This window comes from Helianthus annuus, chromosome 15 (genome assembly GCF_002127325.2).
Source record: "Helianthus annuus cultivar XRQ/B chromosome 15, HanXRQr2.0-SUNRISE, whole genome shotgun sequence".
Lineage (NCBI taxonomy): Eukaryota > Viridiplantae > Streptophyta > Magnoliopsida > Asterales > Asteraceae > Helianthus > Helianthus annuus.
Genome location: NC_035447.2, coordinates 59,483,871 through 59,506,271, shown reverse-complemented (window position 1 = coordinate 59,506,271; position 22,401 = coordinate 59,483,871). Strand labels below are relative to the sequence as shown.

General features: G+C 35.4%; 1 protein-coding gene across 2 annotated transcripts; it reads left to right on the top strand.

Annotated features, from left to right (window-relative positions):
- Positions 1 to 5,751: 5,751 nt before the first annotated feature.
- LOC110911810 (auxin response factor 6) lies at positions 5,752 to 12,306 on the top strand. Of its 2 annotated transcripts, none has more exons than XM_022156459.2 (13): positions 5,752 to 6,573; positions 7,198 to 7,310; positions 7,530 to 7,628; positions 7,750 to 7,806; positions 7,902 to 8,057; positions 8,584 to 8,668; positions 8,771 to 8,861; positions 8,954 to 9,118; positions 9,519 to 9,641; positions 10,168 to 10,391; positions 10,493 to 11,475; positions 11,561 to 11,751; positions 11,861 to 12,306. In XM_022156459.2, exons 1-13 carry the CDS (start codon positions 6,531 to 6,533, stop codon positions 12,060 to 12,062), a joined length of 2,532 nt encoding a protein of 843 aa, XP_022012151.1. In that variant the 5' UTR covers positions 5,752 to 6,530; the 3' UTR covers positions 12,063 to 12,306. The 2 variants fall into 2 exon arrangements, with proteins under 2 accessions (XP_022012151.1, XP_022012152.1); XM_022156460.2 differs by having other exon boundaries at positions 5,902 to 6,573; positions 7,754 to 7,806.
- Positions 12,307 to 22,401: the final 10,095 nt, after the last annotated feature.

Genomic DNA, 22,401 nt, shown 5'->3' with positions numbered 1-22,401 from the left:
TCGGGTTGAGTCACATGATAAAAAAAACAGCTAAAATCAAATAAAAATACGTCAATCATCAAGGTCATATTTTTTCACAAGGAGATCACATCCTCAAAAAATATTCAAAAACCCTTTGATTGCGCGCAATGCCTTTTGGGGCGGCAACAAAGTGAAATCGCATTCTCTATGATAAGGGTTATTGAGTTTATAACTTATTGAGTAACAAGCTTGAAATATGATAAGGGTTATTGAGTTAATAAATTATTGAGTAACAAGCCTAAAATAAAATAGGTTGAGTTTTCGCGCTTATAATATATTAGCATGTGATGGTCGAATGAACTAATGAGTTATAATGGCTTATACCTTGTTGGTTTATATTTATAAAACTTTAAAAAATAATTAATATTTTGGGTGTTGGTAATGAAAAATCTTATCAGGTGTCAAAAATTTTGGGTATCGCTCGGGATCGATTATAGATCCAACAAATAATTTTTTATGGGCGTCAGGTGACGTTTGACGCATATAATCAAGTTTTTTACATAATTTGGTTTCAACCGAATAACACCATCCACGTCTATCAAAACTAAAAAAATCATTTTTTGCATGTTTAACGAGAACTTAATTGACTATAGGGATCATATTATCACCATGATATGCCACGTAATGCATGACATATTCACATGAGTTTCAAACCACCACATTAAACACCGGACCACTTTCATAATATGCTCGACAGCAACATCCTATTAAAGTTCAATGATGATAACCGGATGCTTGATAAATATGACTATTATTTATTTGTTCTTGACACAAAATGATCATTCCTAGAGGGTGGTGCATTCAAAGTAGTGAATATGGGTGGTTGGAACTATTTGGTAGTTCGGTAATATTGTTGTAAAATGATAATCAGAGACAATAAAAAAGGGACTTCATTTTATTGATTTATTTCTTGCATATTTTCAAAGATACATAGATAGCATATAAATAGACATTCGCCTTAGATAATAAAGGAAATACAATAAAGATGATTCACAATTATTGGTTGCCTGATTTACGGATGCCAAGAATAGGGAGGATTCTTGTTGACCCATAATTTGCTCTCCAAGATATCCTCCTTTCTAACACTCCCCCTCAAGTTGAATTGTGGGATTGCCACGATTCAATTTGGATTGGTTTTGATTTTGGGTTTTTGATTATGTTTGGTTTTTGGTTTGGCTACCGTCTCCTTGACATGGTAGTTTGGCTTGATTTGAGTTACCGCCTTTCGACATGGTAACTTTGGTTTGATTTGAGCTACCGCCTTTCGACATGACAGCCTGTTTTGGGTTTTGGTTTCCCCTCAAGTTGAAAAAATTCAACTTGGCCATTTGGGTCTTGGCATTTGTTTGGGTTTTGATTTTGTTTTGGTTTGGTTTTTTGGATTTGGATTTTTTGGTTTTTGGGTTTTTTTTTTTTTTTTTTTTTGGTTTTTGATTTTGATTTTTTTTTGAGCGGATATTTTTGAGCTCTATTTTTTTGAGCTTTGATTTTTTTTTTTTTTTTGAACTCTAATTTTTTTTAGCTTTGTTTTTTTTCTTTTTTAGTGGAAACGTTGGTGCTTGGTTTTTTTTAATATTTTCTTTTATTTAAAAAAGGAAAGGGAGCCCTTCACCTGCTTTCTTCGGAAGCAAAGTGGAATGAATATACTGACCATCGCTCCAACCACGAGGCCTGCATGCATCTTTACAAATCCCATTCTCATCTTGCCCTATTTTGCATAACACTTATGTGCAATATTTTCTCCCATCCCAACTACCCTCCAAACCTTTAGTTGCAAATGCAAAAATTGTCGTAAGAATGAGAAGAATGGTGAAGAACTTCATTTGATTTTTTTTCCTTGAGTTTGTGTTGATGAATGGTTCGTAGCAGCGGAATTGGGAAAGGTTTTAGGTTTTGTTGGTTACACAGAGGCGGCGACAGATCTGGTTGGTTTTGCTGAATGGATTTGCCGGAACCGTGACAGAACCGTGCCGAATCAGAGTTGACACAAGACTTTAGTGGCGGCCGAATAGGATAGTTAGGGTTCAAAGAACAATAACAGGAGATTAAATTTTTTGGGGAGTTTGATTTTGGTTTTTCTGGTTTGAGATTGAACAGGCTAGGATAAATTGTAGGTGATGAGCAATTCGGTTTCAAGAATCAGAAACCTGCTCTGATACCATGTTGTAAAATGATAATCAGAGACAATAAAAAAGGGACTTCATTTTATTGATTTATTTCTTGCATATTTTCAAAGATACATAGATAGCATATAAATAGACATTCGCCTTAGATAATAAAGGAAATACAATAAAGATGATTCACAATTATTGGTTGCCTGATTTACGGATGCCAAGAATAGGGAGGATTCTTGTTGACCCATAATTTGCTCTCCAAGATATCCTCCTTTCTAACAAATATCACCTTAAAAAAACAAAATAAAAACCGGTTTGCAAACTGAAACCGGTTTTAAACCTGACCTAAAACTGATTATAAAACCAGTTTGGAGAAACGAGTGTTGGTTTCAAACCGAACAACTGGTTTGATATCGGTTTGTGAACCCCTCCGTTGGAACCAGTTATAACTTATAACCAAACCAAACCAAACATATTAAAACTTAATCGAACTGATCCTTTTCCACTTCACAAATCAATTAACCCGAACCGGGTTCACAAGAATCGATTTTGACTTTTATTGAATGAAACCGAAACTGGTTTCAACCCGAGCCGCTTTGGGGAAAAACCTGAAAAGTTAATCTAAACTGGATCGAGTGGTTACAAAACTCTCTAATTTTTTGGTCTTTGATTTAGTCCGGTCTTTGGCCCATGTGTACCATAGGTCACCCAACAAAATGAGGCGAAAACCATCCATGATATTCCAACGGTATTGAGCGGTTTACTTCAGTTTCATTGGATAATGTTGTTCTCTTAGAACCAAGCGATTTATTTGTGTTCGATTCATTAGCTTGTTATCAAACTATTGACGCCACGGTCTTCTGATTAAACCGGATTGAATTAGGTGGGTATAGTTTATAAAACAATGCTTAAATAACCCAAATAAAGATAATTTGGCCAGAGTTTGATTACATTAGCAAAAGTTTTTAATTAGAAAACTTATAAAAAATTCGAAATATAATCTTATAAAATATATTGTATGACTTCTAGATATAGAACGTATAAATTTTTGTTGGGATTCCAAGACGAAGAGATCCTTTACAATACTAATTTTGTATAAATAAACTAATGATGCATATCACTTCGAATGAAACACCCAAACCTTGTGAAAGAAATTTAAAAATTAAAATATCTAACACGGGTATGGTATTAAATCTCTTCGACCGTTACTCAAAACCGTTTAATCTTAAAAAAAAATATAATAATTATTAAAATATCTAACACGGGTATGGTACTAAATCTTCTTCGAATGTTACTCAAAACCATTTAATCTTAAAAAAAATATAATAATAAGTATAGTATGTTAAAATTGTTAAAAACTTATAAAAATTCTAGTATTGTTATAAGCATTGGTAACTAGTAGTTTTTAACCATATAAGATTACCCAAAGGTACACAAAGAACCAGCCGACTATTATGGGTATCCATGGGTATGAGGTTGTATATAAGTTACGGCTTTCACAAACAGTTGAGATTATAACTACCAAAACTTATTTTATACCCAATCTATTGTCGTCCCAATCTAAAATATGATAGTTTTTATTTTTAACCAAAACTCGTTTTATACCCAATCTATTGTCATCCCAATTTAAAATGATAGTTTATTTTTTATTTTTTATAAATAATAATAAAAATATTATAAAGAAAACATGTAAATGGGATAACGTTAAATCTTTTGATGATATTATCTTAGGAAACAATCAACAAAGTTCGAAACACATCATTTTCAAATGACTAATGTTTCACAAACGATTTCTTTCATATAATTTGACACTTATATTTTCTTATTTTATTAAAATTAAAAAGTTTTTTTTTATAGCCAACAATAGGAAGTTAAATATTGTTTTTTTTTTTAAATTATGAAAGAATCAATTAAAGTTGGTCAAAATATCTTTGGTTTTGTAATCCAAAAATGATTTTATTCAACAATTAATTGGCGTTTGATGAATTATAATAGTAGAAAGTATTTATTTATAATTAAAAAAACAAAAACTTTAGATGACTTTTTGGCGATTTGTGATGAATGAAGATAGATGGTACCGCACTAGGACCACTCTCCAATCTAACTCAAGATTCTGGGTCCATGAAAATCCGACTTCGTGATACAACTACGTATCCTTTCTTAACATTTGCCTCCAAAATTATTTTACTTTTAAATATTAGTTTTATAGTGATTTGACATGTTACATGGGTGTGGCAACTTCTAATAGGGTACAAAACACGACACATAAATAAGGAGCTTTTGAGTTACGAGTTTAATTTAAGAGGTTGTGCGTCAACATGTTTATGACTTATTTAACTTATTTATTGCAATTCATCAGCTTGTTAAACACGTTTGCGACTCGATCATTGTCAGCTCAACCTTTTTAAAAGCCTAAAGCGGAATCTAAAACTTGGGCCCTTACTCGAATAGTCCTTTTATCTAGAATTCTAACATATAACTAGGGGTACAAACGAGCCGAGCCGAGCCCGAGCTCGACCAGGCTCGAGCTCGAGCTCGATTAACTTATGAGAGCTCGGGCTCGAGCTCAGCTCGATTCGAGCTTTATTTTCAAAGCTCGAGCTCGGGCTCGGCTCGTTTATTATCTATTAAATAAAATAATATAAATAATAGACTTTTTAGGCTCGTAAGCTCGATAAGTGAAGCTCGGGCTCGGGCTCGTTTACTAAATAAGCTTATTTTTAGGTTTGACGTCAGCTTGTAAACAAGTTTAAATAAGCTCGGCTTGATTCGGCACGTTTACACTAAGGCTCGATAAGGCTCGACGAGCCTAACGAGCTTCACATGCGAGGCTCGAGCTCGGGCTCGATAAACAAACGAGCTTTATTTTAGGCTCAAGCTCGGCTCGGGCTCGATAAGGCTCGGCTCGTTTCGAGCTTTTTCTCGAGCCGATCTCGAGTAGCTCACGAGCCGCTCGGCTCGTTTGCAACCCTATATATAACTATATAATCACACATTTTTTATATAGCTTCTAAAGACACAAGAGCACGCAATTTCAAAAGAAAATGGAGAGACTCGAAGTGAGTTGTAATAAGAAATGAATATTGAATATAAAAATCCTACAAAGTTGAGGGCTCCTTAAATATAGGCCCCAAAGCTCAACTTAATTTTTTTATTACAGTTGAGCCGTTATCGGACTTGATTACAACCAATCAATCTATTTGAATCGCTTAGCTAATGTGTTAAATGAATCGTATACGAGTTAAAGCTTATCTCTTGACACCAAAAATATGAGTTATATTCGGCTAAGCTGTTTTTAAGGGGAGAAGGATCGGGATTGATTAGGTTCAAACCGGTTTCAAAGTATGGGGTCAAGCCGAATCTAAACTGAAATCAACCAAATCAGTTTCAAAATGGGTCAAGTGTGGGTTTTTTTTTTACTTTTAATTGATAGTAACATATAAAAAAAAGGTAAAGAAAAATTTAACTAATTGATAGTAACATATCAAAAAAAAAAAAAAAGTAAAGAAAAATTTATGGTTTAACAAAAGAGTTGGGCCAAGAAAAAGTTGAATGGTGATCTTTGATGATTGATTAAGATGAGAGAAAAAAAAAAAGAAAAAGAAAAAAGAATATAAGGAGGAGATGGTACTTGTTACAAACCAACAGTAACAGTAAAGTAGTAGCAAAATAGCAGCAAAGAAGCTGAAAGTGAAACCCATTCCAATTACAAGAAAAAAACTGTCAAAGAACCCTAAAGGTCCAGCTATGATCTCACTCAATACCCACCACAAAAACACACAAACAAAGCAAACAGTACACTCATATGGTATATATGGTATCTAGCTGCTTGTATTTGCAAATCTTGGGCTTCAGTTAAAGAAACCCATTGTTCTTTTAACTGTTTTAGCTTCAAAGATGCTTGCTTTTTGACTTGAAATCATAAATCTTGGTGAAATAGATCTGGGTTTTCTTTAAAACTTGTGTTTATGTAAGTTTCAACTTTCAAGATTATAAAAAGGCTTGCAAGATTAGGGCTTTTTTATGGGTTTGAGATCTGAAGTGCTTGTTGTAGCTAAATGAGCTTGTGGGTGTGATTCTTTTGCTGAATTTGGTGGTGGGTTTGTGTAAAAAACAAGATATCAAGATTGTTGTTAGATGAAGGTGTTTGTGGGTACTTTTTGGTTGGGGGGGTGGGTTAGGAAGATCAAGATCGAATGAAGTGGAAATCATTTTTGTTTTGTAGTATAACCGGTTTCGGTTGAGAATCTAGTGGTTATCTTTTGTGTGGATTGTTGAAAAGAAGCAAGAATCATTAATCTTGAAGGAAAAAAGTGGTCCCTTTTGATAGTTTTAAGGAATATTGTTGAGGTTCTTTGTTGGTTTCTAGCATTTTTGTTGTTTGAAGATCTGAACATGAAGTTATCTGCCGTTGGATTTGATCAGCAGTTGCCAGAAGGTCTGTTCTTTTCGCTTTGATCATATATATTATGCAGTCAGGTTTTATTAGTTTTAGTTTATAGTTGGTTAAATTGCATCCAGTGAAGTAAGATTCGAATTTAGGGGTGTTTACGCTACGGTTCAGCCAGTTTCGGCGAAAATATGAGCCGGACCGCTAACTACGGTTTGGAAATAACAAACCAAACTGGCCGGTTGGTGTGTCGGCCGGACTGGTTGGACTGCTTTGGCGGGTTAACGGTTTGAGCCATTTCTTTTATTTTTGAACGATTAGATTGTATTATAAATTTAAAAATGATAAAAGATGATTCACGCTTATAATACATATACATAACTAAGTATTCCTAAAACGAAAAAGTATATAAATAATAAAAGTTAAGTGGCCGATATGGTTTACACTGTCAGAAACCGAACGACTTGGTTCGGTTTAGATGGTATGAACACCCTTAGTTTCAAATCATTTAATATTAAGTGGCATCCCATCCCACACTAGGTCTAAATTAGCATCAGAAATTTCTTATAAATACTTACTACTTAACGATTTTTAGCTTCCCTCATGCATCGTGATTTTAAAGATTCTTAGTTGTGTTAAAAGCTAGATTCTTTTGTGTGCTTTTGTTTTCAGGGGAGAAAAGATGTTTGAATTCTGAACTTTGGCATGCTTGTGCCGGTCCTCTTGTTTCCCTTCCGACCGTCGGAAGTCGTGTGGTGTATTTCCCGCAGGGTCACAGTGAGCAAGTTAGTTCTAGCAAACTTTATTAATCCGTTTTGAGTTTTATTTCGACCCGTTTACTTATTAACAGTCAATTAATGTCATGTTATATCTCTAACGAGTAAGATAAAAAACGCTTAAAACAAGCCAAAGGGGCCGATGATTTCGATCCATTTACTTATGAACGGGTCGACCCATTTAACTTTTACATCCGTGTTGGTTATTTCTTAATCTATCTCATGTAGGTTGCTGCATCAACAAACAAAGAAGTCGATGTTCACACTCCCAATTACCCGAGCTTACCTCCACAACTCATTTGTCAACTTCACAATGTCACGATGCATGTAAGCACTCGTAAACGATTTTTTTTTTTTATAATAATTTTTATTTCTTTTTAATTTCCCACTTCTTATTTTTGTCACCTCTCTTTATATCTTCATTGCATGACTCAATAATTTGCATCAGGCAGATGTGGAGACCGATGAGGTTTATGCTCAAATGACACTGCAACCACTGAACGCCGTATGTTCATGTTCTTTCCTATTTATCCTTTATGAGTGTGTGTCGGTTTATTTATAAATTCATTTTGATTTGAATTTATTTTGTGATTTATACAGGAAGAGCAAAAAGAGGCGTTTCTTCCAGCGGATTTGGGTACCGCGAGCAAACAACCGACTAATTATTTTTGTAAAACGTTGACAGCAAGTGACACTAGCACTCATGGTGGATTCTCGGTTCCTCGTCGTGCAGCTGAGAAAGTGTTTCCCCCATTGGTACGCCAATATCCGTCCCAAAATAATTAAATAATTAATTAATTAAATAAAAATAAAACATGATCAGTCCAATGTGATGTGTTTCATCAAGCTTAAACCTTGAGTTGAATTGGCAATTTTGACCCGTTTACTTTTTAATGGGTCGATTCGGGTGGTGTAATAACTCTTTAATAGGTAAAATGAATTGATTCGGGTTGTGATAAAATAAAAATAGCTTAAAGAGAGCCGTCCAAAGTGTATTTTAAATGTATAAAACCTCCTAAAGCATTTTATTCATTAAAGTAGATTATTATTAAAATGATATCATTTATGTAATCATAATTGACAGTAATAATCTATAACTTTTTTTTTCGTGTGATTTTTGGACAAAAAGTGTTTCGGGTCAACTTAATATGGCCCGACCCGGCCCAAATTTACCAATTTGAGTCAACCCGTTTTGAACTGTTACCCGACCCCCTTGGCCCGCCTGGACATGTTGCCACCTCTAATTTGACTAATCTGACTTTATTTTTGTTTGGATTTGCAGGACTTCTCACAACAACCTCCGGCCCAAGAATTAATCGCGAGAGATTTACACGATAACGAATGGAAATTTAGGCACATTTTCCGCGGTATGCTTGCAACTAGATTCGTTTTATGAACATGTGTTATAACTATACGAATCTCACTCGCATCTATCCCATATCAATGATCTATTTTATACACCATTTCAGGACAGCCGAAACGGCATCTTCTCACAACGGGCTGGAGTGTTTTTGTGAGTGCAAAAAAACTCGTTGCAGGTGATTCTGTCTTGTTCATATGGTAAGCATTTTGCATCTGAACGATTCAGATTGTACTTGTAGCTTTGTTGGTTAAATATAATAACCGACTGCGCCTGTTTATGATTATCACAGGAACGATAAAAACCAGTTGCTGTTAGGAATCCGGCATGCAAATCGACCTCAAACCGTTATGCCGTCTTCGGTTTTATCTAGCGAAAGCATGCACCTCGGGCTTCTTGCTGCCGCTGCACATGCAGCATCAACTAATAGCCGATTCACCATTTTCTATAATCCAAGGTATTTTATTTTAGAGTAAAGTAGTCCCTGTGGTTTACTAAAATTTTGGACTTGGTCCCTAGCTTTCCAAAAGTACACAGATAGTCCTTTGGGGTTTGCACTTTGTAACGCATTTAGTCCCCAACTTTACCAAAAGTACATGGATGGTCCCTGTGGTTTGCATACCGTAACACATTTAGCCGCTAACTTGGACCTACTGAAACCTTTAGATTTGTTAGTTGGGGGACTAATTGCGTTACAAAGTGCAAACCGAAGGGATAATTCGTGTACTTTTGAAAATCTAGGGACCAAATCCAAAATTTTAGTAAACCACAGGAGCATCCGTGTACTTTACTCTTTATTTTATGATATCTGATTTAATAAAAAACCTTACATTCACTAAAGTTGATATCCTCAACAGGGCAAGCCCGACAGAATTTGTCATACCTTTAGCTAAGTATGTTAAAGCCGTCTATCATACGCGGGTTTCAGTTGGAATGCGTTTTCGAATGTTGTTTGAAACCGAAGAATCAAGTGTGCGCCGGTATGTTTAAACAAAAGTTATGTTAAAAAGAAGAGTAAAATGCCATTTTCGTCCCTGAGGTTTGGCCAGTTTTGCGACTTTCGTCCAAAAGTTTGTTTTTCAGCATCTGGATCCAAAAGGTTTGAAATCTTGCCATTTTCATCTGGCTCGTTAACTCCATCCATTTTTCTCCGTTAAGTTAGAGGTATTTCCGTCGTTTTTACTAACTTAAGGGCAATTCAGTCTTTTTCACTTTATGTAAAAAGACTGAATACCCCTGAAAAAGACCGAATTGCCCTAAGTTAGCAAAAAAGATGGAAATACCCCTGAGTTAATGGAGAAAAATGGATGGAGTTAACGAGCAGGATGAAAATGGCAAGATTCAAACTTTTGAATTCAGATGAGGAAAAACAAACCTTTGGATGAAAGTCGCAAAACTGGCCAAACCTCGGGGACGAAAATGGTACCTTGCTCTAAAAAGAATGTACTTTTTTTGTAAAAGGGTTTGTATCATTGTATGTTTACTTATAAAATGTATGTGTTTCAGCTATATGGGCACAATAACGGGTATCGGTGACCTGGACCCGGCCCGATGGCCCAACTCACACTGGCGGTCCGTTAAGGTCGGGTGGGATGAGTCCACAGCCGGGGAGAGACAACCGAGGGTTTCACTATGGGAGATCGAACCGCTAACCACATTCCCGATGTACCCTTCTCAATTTCCCCTTAGACTCAAGCGACCGTGGCCACCCGGGGTTCCGTCTTTCAATGGTAATTTCGATTTCTAAACCGATAACGGGCTTCTCTTTTTTTTTTTTTCAATATTTCATATTGTGGATGACTAGATACGGTATATTTGTTGTTGGATTTAGGAATTAAAGAAGAGGATTTAGGAATGAACTCGCCGATAATGTGGCTCCGTGGCAACCCGTGTGACCGTGGGGTCGGGTCTTTTAACTTTCAGGGACTCAATGGTTCACAGTGGTTACAACCGCGGCTCGATATGGGCATGGTCGGTATGCAAACCGATATATATCAAGCTATGGCCGCAGCCGCACTGCAAGAGATGAGGAGTATCGATTCTTTAAAACCGTCAAACCCGTCACTTCTACAGTTTCAACAACACCAAACCGTTCAAACCGGTTCGGGTTCGGTTCACCAATCTCAATCTCAACCCACTTTCGTTCCTGAAAACCTTCCCGTTTCACATCAACAATCTCATCTTCTTTCACAACAGTTGAACCACCCGAACCCGTTCAATAATCAACAACAAACTTTACAACACCCTATGTTCTCTTCGGTCCAAAATCAAAACTTTTCTACTTCAAGTGGGAACCCCGTGAGTCATTTAGGTTCGTTTTCCGAAACTTCACATCTTCTTAACATGCCTCGGTCCACCTCTGTGTTAACGTCCACGGGCTGGCCAGCAAAGCGGGTTGCGGTTGACCCGCTTCTCGTATCCGGTTCATCACAGTCTCTTCTTCACCAAGTTGAACAGTTGGGCCCACCGTCCCACACGAACCTCTCTCAGAACACAAATCTTTCACAAAGCGCGGTTTCGTTACCACCGTTTCCGGGAAGAGAGTGTTCTATTGATCATGAACCGAACAACGATCCGCAAAGTAATCTTTTATTTGGAGTTAACATAGATAACCCAAATCTTTTTCTTCAAGGTAGTGATGGTGATTCGTTGACCATGCCATTGACTTCTTCTAGTTATAATATAAACAATGTGGGCAACGGTTTTTCGATGAATCCAACAGTGACACCTTCAAGTTGTGTTGACGAGTCGGGTTTCCTGCAGTCTCCTGATAACGCAGGTCAAACAAACCCGCCCAACAGAACGTTCGTTAAGGTGAATCTTTTTTATTACTCGTATATATTTCGTTGTAAGTTGTAACGGGGTTCATTAATGTGGGTTTATGTCTTGTTTATAACAGGTTTATAAATCGGGTTGTTTTGGGAGGTCGCTCGATATAGGAAAGTTCAGCAGTTATCATGAACTGCGAAGTGAACTGGGTCAAATGTTCGGGCTTGAAGGCCAATTGGAGGACCCTTTGAGATCAGGCTGGCAGCTTGTATTTGTTGACCGGGAGAATGACGTTCTTCTCCTTGGTGACGACCCTTGGCCGTAAGTTCCCATTCTTATATAACCCGATTCATAAACGTTTCTTCGGTTTTTGCATGTATTACATTACACATGATTATCCGATTCTTATTGTTGAGTATCATTTGAACAGGGAGTTTGTGAACAGCGTATATTGCATCAAGATATTGTCACCGCAAGAGGTGCAGCAAATGGGTAAACTAGGACTCGAGCTTCTTAACTCAGTTCAGTTACCAAAACCGTCCGATAGCGGCTACGAAAACTATACTCCGAGCCGCCAAGAGTCTATGAGTCTGAGCAACGGGGTTGCGTCAGTTGGTTCGCTTGAATACTGACGCAACTTTGTGCTAGCATTCTCACGGTTAGCAGCATTTCATTCGACTATGGTGAAATGCTTGATTATAAGCTTTAGGTACTTATGGAAACCGGATCCGAAATTGTAATTAATATGATCACTTTATAATTATGTATTTGGACTATATATAAGACTTGTTTCCAGTGTTATGTATCATGCATTCTAAGGTTTAGGTACTTATGTAACCCCATGTACTTTTCATGTTGTAGTTTTGGTTTTATATGTTTAGTTTGAAGATAAATGAGTTTGGGGCATGTTAAGTTATAATGAGCCGAGTTGTTCCTAAGCTACTCGAGATTGGCTTGTTAAAAGCTTGAATTGGTCGAGCCTGAACTCGAGTAAACCCACTAGCCTTCAATAAATAATAGAAATGAGCTACCCGTAGGGCTGTTCATAAAGCTCGCGGCTTGGCTTGTAGCTCGCTTAAAAGGAAGCTCGAGAAAAACTAGCTAAAAAAACTCAATTTGAGATGACGTGAGCCGAGCTGACTTATTTTGTAATTGAGTTGAGCTCGAGCCAAGCTTGGCTCGGGTCATGGCTCGGCTTGTTGGCTCGTTCTTAGGCTTGCTTAACTTCAAGCCAGAGCTCGAGCTGAGACGAGTTGCCTCAATTAATTTCAAGCTTGAGCTCGATCCCAACCTGGCTCGACCCGGCTCTACTCGTTTACAGCCCTAGCTACTCGATATTAGCTTGATACAAGATTGACTTATCATCATGAACTTGTTCATGATCTGAGCTTGAACCTAAAAAATGGATCTCGAGGATATCCGATCTTAAGCTCTGAGAAGTTAAATGGACCGAATTTGAGCGTGGGCAAGCTCGAGATCAGCACACCTCGTTTACACCCCTAGTTTTGGGGGGTCTAAAACTGTAATTGCATATGATTTGATTCTTTAAATTTCTCGTAACACTTACTATAGGTTTAATACAAGTTGAAATTTGAGTACGCTAAAATATAGTTAAGCATCTACAATCCCCAAAATATAAAGAAGACATTGTTTATCATTATTATTTAAAATCTCAAGTAACATAAATATTTGAGCATATATGTACAGTATAACATAATGTGTATTCCTATATTTTAGGCCATCCGTAGTCGGACAATGTGTAGTGGGGCGCTATGCATCCACATAAAGCCCCTATAAAGTCCCAAACACCATTACGGAGGGCTTTATGAGAAAAAAAAATGGGGGAGGCGCGATATATATAGCGCCGGGTATGGGGGGAGGTTTCAAAGTTTGGACCAATAAAAAATTAGTTAAGTGTTTTTATAATTAATTAATAAAAACAAAAATTAATAATTAGGTATTGATGGGTAGGAGCTTTATGACTACGGGCTCTAGTGATATAATGCCCCATAAAGCCCCTGTGTGACGTGGCACGACACGTGTCGCATAACGCCCCACAAAGGGCTTTATCACTACGGATGGCCTCATAAAGCCCCTTGTGGAGCGTTATGCGACACGTGTCATGCCACGTCACATGGGGGCTTTATGAGGCGTTATATAACTAGAGTCCGTAGTCATAAAGCCCCTACCCATCATTACCTAATTATTAATTTTCAATTTTATTAATTAATTATAAAAACCTTGCTTATTTGTGATTGGTCCAATCTTTGAAACCTCCCCCCATACCCGGCGCTATATATATGGCGCCTCCCCCATTTTTTTTATCTCATAAAGCCCTTCGTAGTGGTGTTTGGGGCTTTATAGGAGCTTTATGTGGGTGCATAGTGCCCCACTACACATTGTCTTAGAACCATCACTACTGCTCTAGTGGTGGCCACGGGTATTTATGTTCCACTTATGGTGAGCCCGGGTGAGTTTTCCCCTCCAGGTCTTAGGTTCGAATCTGGGCGATAGGGGTTTCTCATTGAGTGGTTTTAAATTGAGGATCTATTATGCAAGAAGACTCTCTAGCACGAATCCGGTTAAGACAACGTATGCTAGACCTCCCGACATTCGCGAGTAATCCACACCTTTAAAAAAAAAACTATAATGAAAGCTATACGACATCACTCACTATGAATGTTTGAGAATGTAAGAGATTCAAGTCGACGAGTAGAGGTTGAAGATGAATCTTCTGAGGGCCTTTATTTGTAAAGTGTAATTTGAAAGCTATACGACGCGTATACGACCTATACGCGTCATATAACGTTTTTCAGGTGCCAGACAGCATTGTATCATAGTCAAACCAGTTCCGTATACGTCACGTATAGGACTATACATGACGTATACGAGACTTAATTTACCTGTTGTACCATGTTGTCTGGTGTGGGAATCAACACAAAGCTACAAGACACATAAAGGTCTGTACATATCGTATAAAAGAAGGGAAAATCTCTGTTTTAGCCATTGACCAGTCAAAATATCCAAAATAGGCAATTGTAGCGGCTCAACGAGCCTTTTTAATCTCGTGTAACGGCTTAAAAAAATCCTTTCAAGTCAACCAACCCATGATTACCATGTGTCCGACAGCCGTCATTCGGTTAAAAGTTCTTAGCCAGTTGAAGGTTCTTAGCCGAGTACTTTCAACACGGCTCAAGCCTTTTCAGATTAGTCTTTCTTTGGCTTGGTTTGAGAACTTTCCTTGGCTTAAGATCTTTCAGTGTAGCGGCTTGCCTTGGCTTAAGATCTTTCCTTGGCTTAAGGATCTTAGATTTAAGATATAACTTCTTTTTATAATTTGACATATAAAGTTAGATTTATTCAACCCGTGTAATACACATTGTTTTTTAAAGATATAACTTTTTATTATTACGACACAAAATTACATTTATTCAACCCGTGTAATACACTGTGTTATTAAAGATATAATTTTTTTTATTATTTGGTATATAAAAATAGATTTATTTAACTCGTACAATACACGAGTTTTTTTAAAGATATTACTTTTTTATTATTTAGTATACAAAATTACATATTTAACCCGTGTAATACACAGAGTTTTTAAATGTATAACTTTTTTAATTATTTGGTATATACAATTACATTTATTCAACTCATACAATACATGCATGGGCGTAGCATAGTGGAGGCCGGGGGGGGGGGACTCCCTAACTTTTCGCTCAGTAGTGTCCGGTATGTAGTTTTCGTATAGAGTTTTTTAGGTATATACGTTTTCGACCCCCTGGTTTTATAATTTTTTAGGTATAATTTTAGGTACGGTGACTTCCGACCCCCAGTCGGAAATCTTAAGCTTCGCCACTGAATACATGGGATTCTTAAATATATAACTTTTTTATTACTTAATATATAAAATTATATTTATTCAACTCGTACAATAAACGGGGTTTTTAAAGTTATATTTTTATTAGTTAGTATAAAATTATATTTATTTAACCAGTATGATAAAACATAGGGTTCTAACCTAGTAATTTATATAATAACATTGTTAATCCCGTCTCAGAACGGTGGAAATTATAAATGAATTATTATTATTATACCTTGGTTTAATTATAAGAGAATTATTATTATTATTATTATTATTATTAGCCAAGGAAATATCTTGTTCTAATTATAAATAATTTTTTATACCTTGTTCTAATTATAAGAGAATTATTATTATTATACAAAGGAAATATCTTAATTCAAGCCAAACTGGTATACTGAAAGATCTTAAGTGAAGGAAAGTTTTCAAACTAAGCCAAAGAAAGACTAATCTGAAAAGGCTTGAGCCGTGTTGAAAGTACTCGGCTAAGAACCTTCAACCGGCTAAGAACTTTCAACCGAAAGATGGCTATCGGACACGTGACAATCATGGGTTGGTTGAGTTGAAAAGATTTTTTAAACCGTTTCACGAGATTGAAAAGGCTCGTTAAGCCGCTACAATTGGCTCTTTTGGATATTTTGACTGTTCAATGACTAAAATAAAGATTTTTCCATAAAAGAATGTTAAAAAAGACATGAGAGTGTGTGAATATATAGACCCTATTATATTAATGTGTATTACTTGATATTTTCAATACATACAAACGTAAGGTTATATGTCGGCGGGAATAGTAATGATATGTGGTTGGCCCGGCCAGCCAGCCAGCTTTGTTTTTTTTTTTTTTTTTTTTTTTTTTTTTATAAAATAGTTCTCAGATCTCTGCCGTTGCTTTTTGATCCGACGTCCGATATTTCTTCACCACTTCCCTCGCCTGCGTTAAAGCCTCTCAAAACCCTAGGTGAATATGTATGACGATCGACGGTCGGAATCAGCCAACCGAATTGGGTAAATCCACAAGAATGATGTGATCCGCACACACCCGCTATTCGTTTGCATTGCTCGCAGGTAAGAACAGGTCCGAATGAGTTTAGGGAGTCACAGTGGTTGTAATCTGGCGGCGGTATGACGGGGTTAGGTTTTCCAGGCCCGATCTGTTGTGTTCTCTGTAGATCGATCTCATGCAGTAACATTTGAACAGAATCCGTTGCTCTCAAGTTGTCGCGTGGCTCTGGTGGTTTAGGGTTTTCAGGACCGCTACAACTATGACCATAATTCTGGTGATCTCAGCAGCTCCCTGCTTTGTATTTTGGCGATCTATCGGAAACTCGATGCTGTTGCCATGACTCCGGAAGCAGCAACACCGGTGTTTGTTACTCTCTCAATGAGGATGTATCAGAGATTGAGGTTTGAATTGGTAAATTTTACTTATTTTTCCTATTTAGGTTCTAATAACCTAATCTTATCATCAATTTGATTGGTATTAATGTATGTATCGTATGTTGTAGTTATTGATGATTATTGGAATTTTGATCTACCATACTTCAATCAGTATTCGACGGTCATACTATTGCTTTAGACCTGTAGTATTGATACACTTAAACATTATTTTGCTGCGAACTTACTATATCTTAAAATAGTTGATGACGTAAACACAACAGAAACTTCAACTTTTGTTGTTTATATGATTAGCTATTGATATCCTCAGAACACATGTATGTTTTTTTATCCAAATATATCAATGAGGTATGAGTTTAATCCACCCATATAATTACTATAGGTTGAGACATGGGTAGGGCGGAGTGCGTAATGAGTCAACACGACTCATTATCGAATACAGGTTAGGCCAAATCATGTTGAGGCGGAACATTTTTCCAAAATATTTTCTCAATTTTGTAATCTATATTTTGTCATATGAGCTCTATGGTTTCAGTAATCATTTATATAAATTTTGTAAAATAACAGGATCTTGGAGGAGGATGTGTGAAAAAAGTTACGCTTTCAGTGATTCTTCACCTATTTGGCCCGTTTTGTCTTCAGCTAATTCTTTCATTTTCCCTGTTTTGGTTTATCAAATGCCAAAATTCAAAGGGATTTTATAGTACGGTTCTGCATTTGGCCGCGAGGATTGCGGGTACGCTTGATGGAACTTAATAAGTTTCAAAAAGCTGCAAACATGTTGCTACAGATTTTAGTATGTCCCTATGTGATTTAGGCAGAGGAGAAAGTCAAAATAGCTTTCATATATCAAAGTCAAAGTGTACATCTATATAGATATGTAATATGTGTGTTCCTGATGAAAACACCTACGGGGTGGAATCCCATACTTCTGCTCTCTGTATGATTTTTTTACTACTCATAGAAAACACAGATGTCATTAATTTTTATTATTGTTTTTTTTTCCAATTTGCAGCTACCCAAGATGGCTTATTGTTACGGCTAACATGTTTCTCATCATTCATGTAATTGGTGGCTATCAGGTATGACTAATAATTATGTGTCTCTTTTATTATATTTTTGCTCCTTAATTTTGCATGTCTCCTTACATCATTTGTTACCAATACTTTGATGTCTTTTTTAGTTGTAGCAAAATGGACGGGTTAGGTAATGTGTTTAGACCAAGGTGAAGTGAAACATTTGTCCAAATAAATTTTAAAAATTATATTCAAATTTATGTTAAATAAGATTTAAAACATATATTATTACATGAATAATATGGTCTTTTGATTTGTGCTCCAAATGTAGGTGCCATCCGTAATAAAGTGGTGTGAAGGTCTCTCTTTCTTCCAAATCGTATTCGGCGATACAAGTTCACACTATGCTTTGTACATGACTTGGACAAGCAAACTGTTTAGTAGTTGGGAGTGTTTGGATGGAGGCAAACTGCAAATTTATCATCTGAAATAGTTATGTCGAATGAAATGAAGTGTAAAAAATTTTATTGATTACACGATAATATATCGAAATCTTTTGGATTCAGGTTCTTCATCACACATTAATTCCTGCTACAAACATAGATACATTCTTGGCCTCAAAATCGATAAAACCCGCAGCGAAGCGCGGGGTATAATTACTAGTAAACTACATTTGTCTCGAGACTAAAAGGATATAACTTTATTATTATTTGATATAAAACTTAAAAAGTAATCAGCTGCTTCGATATAGAGCAGGTAGTCAATAAACAATCATGAAGATTTCAAAAATCCATGTATTTATGACAGGCCGTAGGAGACTAGTAGCAGTTGACTAGCTAGGCTTTAGGGTTATTTATGTTCGTAAACTTTATTTTGCCAGCTCCCTGCTGCCTTATTAAATAAATGAAACTATTGGGATTTCTCGTGCTTTGCGGCCGACGCTAGGTCCATGTCGATTCGTTTCATTATGATACCTTCATGATAATATATTCGGAAACAACAAAATAATTACGTAGCTGTATTGTATAATCAACCATATATGTAAAAGGGTTACATGCCTAATTATTTCATTAATCTAGTTTGTCAAGAAAATACCTATGTTTGTATGCAAATATAAATGAATGTATATCAATATTATAAGTAACAAAAGATAACATTAAAGTAAAAAATAACATAAATTAAATTAAAGTGCATTAATGTTTTAAAGCCCGTTAAGAATTTCTTACGGAAAAACACATGCATGAAATAAGTGGAATTCAAATTGTTTTGTAATGTTGATGTAATGTTGGTTCTCATATCACCTTGCTATGGTCCATTTGGGTATTTGGCTAATAAAAGTTCCGTCTTACTATTCAAAAAAAAAAATGAAACCAGTGGAATTTTGAGCAAGTATTCTCATTTGTGTAAATATTTAATCTTGAAAAAAATAATATATGGATACGTAATAAATACATCGGACCCCAAATTTTCATTAAGGGGCTGTTTGGCAACTTCTGAATGGTTAAGTGCTGAACCAATAAGAGGTCTGAACCATTAAGCGCTGAATCAGTAAGATCTGAACCATTAAGAGCTAGTATAATGCTTAACCGTTTAGAGGCAAATGTCTGACCAATTCAGATTAGAGGTCTTAACCGTTCAGACTTAGCATAATGCTTAACCATTCAGATGCAAATGTCTGAACCATTTAGATATCTGCTCGCGAAACAAACAGTCTGAACCATTAAGTATTGAACCAGTAAGAGGGCTGAACCATTAAGAGCCGCATTAAGAGGTAAACAAACACCCCCTAAATCCAATTTACTCTTGCCCAAACTTTCATCTCTCATCACACACATCAACACTTGTCAATTAGAAGTCAAAGTTATTTATTTTTTTTAATGGCTAACGTTACTCTCTCAAACTCCTATATTTACAAATAACTCATCCTTGCTTGGGATTGAACCCAAGACCTCCCACTAAGAGGCAAGAAGTCAAAGTTAATAGGAAACAAAAAGAGAAAAACACGAAAAAAAAACATTGTTTCAGTGTAGCTAAGAAGTTAGTAAATTATATATATAATAATTATTATTCACTAACTGGGTGTGATCATCTTCCTACTACTTCAGAGCTTCTTAAACGTGGCGTGAACCTTCCACAAACCTCTTGTATTCTTTGTCAATCAGAATTGGAAACGGCTTTACATCTTTTCACCGGCTGCGTTTTTTCTTATGAAGTGTGGAGTAGAGTTGAAGCGTGGTGTCGGTTGAGTCCTAGTTTTGCTTTTTGATGTGACGGACCTTTTGAGAGTGCCGGAGATTCAAACAAAGTCTCAAAAAGCGAGATACACCTTAAGGGGTATTGTTTACACTACTATGTGGGTGTTGCGGAATGAGCGTAATGCTCGTATTTTTAACAACAAGCGGCGGAGACCGATTGAGGTTTTGGAGATTGTAAAGTCGATGCCATACTTTTGGATTCGTAATAGATCTAGGTGGAAAGATATAGATTGGAAAAATTGGTGTATATATCTTTTGGATTGATGTTTTCTCGTTTGTTTGCTCGAAGGTCCTTGCTTTGAGGACCTTTCGAGGTGTTCGAATGAAATTTTCCTTTCAAAAAAAAAAAAAATAGGTGTGATCTATTAACAAAGTTAAAGTCTTTAAACATTTGGGTTTTGAGGAGTTAGATAAGATTTTATATTTTATTCTTTAGTTATGAAGAACGATAAAAAAATTTCTGTGTCCCTTCTTACATTTTGTATCGTCTTAAATCTCTTATAACTATATGACCTACATTTTAAAAACAAAAACTAAAAGGTTAATCAAGTATTTATATGTCAAAACATTTTTCTATGACATCTATCTACTGTAATAAAAGAAACCAACTTTTAAATACGTGTCATTCATTGAATGTATCCTTAAATTTATATTTATCTTATATTAACTAAATAAAAAATAAATTAATATTAAATCTTATCATACTTTAATAAAATATTATCCTCAAATCTAAATTGTTAATTTAATATATTTTTAAAACAAGTACTTCTCTTTCCTGCTTATCTTATATTAAATATATATAAATAATAAACTAATATTAAATGTTATCATAATTTATTAAAAATATACTTTTTTTATTATTTGATACACAAAGTTATATTTATTCAACTCGTGTAATATACGGGGTTTAAAAATATAACTTTTTTATTATTTACTATACAAAGTTACATTTATGTAACCCGTGTAATACACGAAGTTTTTAAAGATATAACTTTTTATCATTTGCTATATAAAATTAGATTTATTCAACACGTGTAATACACAGGGTTTTTAAGGATATAATTCTTTTACTATTTGTTAGATTTTTCAACCCGACTATACATGGGTTTTTTAAAGATACTACGTTTTTAGTATTTAATATACAAAATTACATTTATTTAATATGTGTAATACAGATGGTTTTTAAGGATATAACTCTTTTTCAGATCTATTCAACACGTGTAACATACGGGGTTTTAAGGATGTAACTTTTTTATTATTTGGTAGATTTATTCAACCGGATTATACACGGGTTTTTTTAAAGATACGACGTTTTTTGTATTTAGTATACAAAATTACATTTATTTAATCTGTGTAATACACATGGTTTTTAAAGATATAACTTTTTTTTATTATTTGATATATAAAATTACATTTATTTAACCCGTACAATATACGAGTTTCATAAATATATAACTTTTTATTATTTAATATATAAAATTACATTTAGTCAACCCGTGTAATACACGGGGTTCTAACCTAGTACTTATCTATATGAATGATTTCGTATATTTCATGAATGTAGTGGTAAAAACGTATTTCGTACAAGTTTTAATGTATAATTTTTTTTAAAATAACTCTTCTTGCAATTTTCTCCTAATTGTATTTTGTATGTGTAATGAATTTGTTTAAATACAGAAGATCACAACCGTAAAGCCAAAATAAATCAGATATACAACCGTAAGGGTGGAGGGGTGGGGGTGGAGAGTTGGGAGCAGCGGCATGGCCAACCCGATTTAGAGAGGAAGTAAAGGCGAAAAGTTGATGTGCGGGAAAGCAGAAGCACCACCCTGGTTTGGGAAACATTCCCTCCACCCTTATATTGCATGAATCTTGAGTTATACAAGCATTATATTTTTTTTTACTTTGAGAATAGTACATAAACCATGAGCTACACTTATAGAAAAAGTAAAACATGCTTCCAATTCACATATGATAACTTAGAAGACAAGTGAATTTTTTTAGTAATACACGATTTAAAAAGTGGGTAATTTATATATTATCAATTTACAACATACTTGTATATGTCTTAGTTGTATGTCACGCATTATTGGTCTAGCGTGCTTCTTATGTCACACCCCAACCGATGGCGGAAGCATCGGAGTGAGACGAACGAGATTGCTCAAAGACTTCATAACAATATGTGACAATAAATTAAGTTCAAAACCGATTTCATTCTATCATAAATTGTCAAGTACATTACAAGAAATTCAAATTACAACATCAAAAGAGACAAGTACATCAATTCAACATAACAAAATAAGCAAATCTAGTATTTTGAACATGTTTCTAAGTCGTCCTACTAGATTCGTCATGAGCATCATCATCAACCTCTATCATGTTAAAAATAATGATTCAAAGCAAAAGCATTGGCGAGTACACAAATTTATAAATACATAGCATA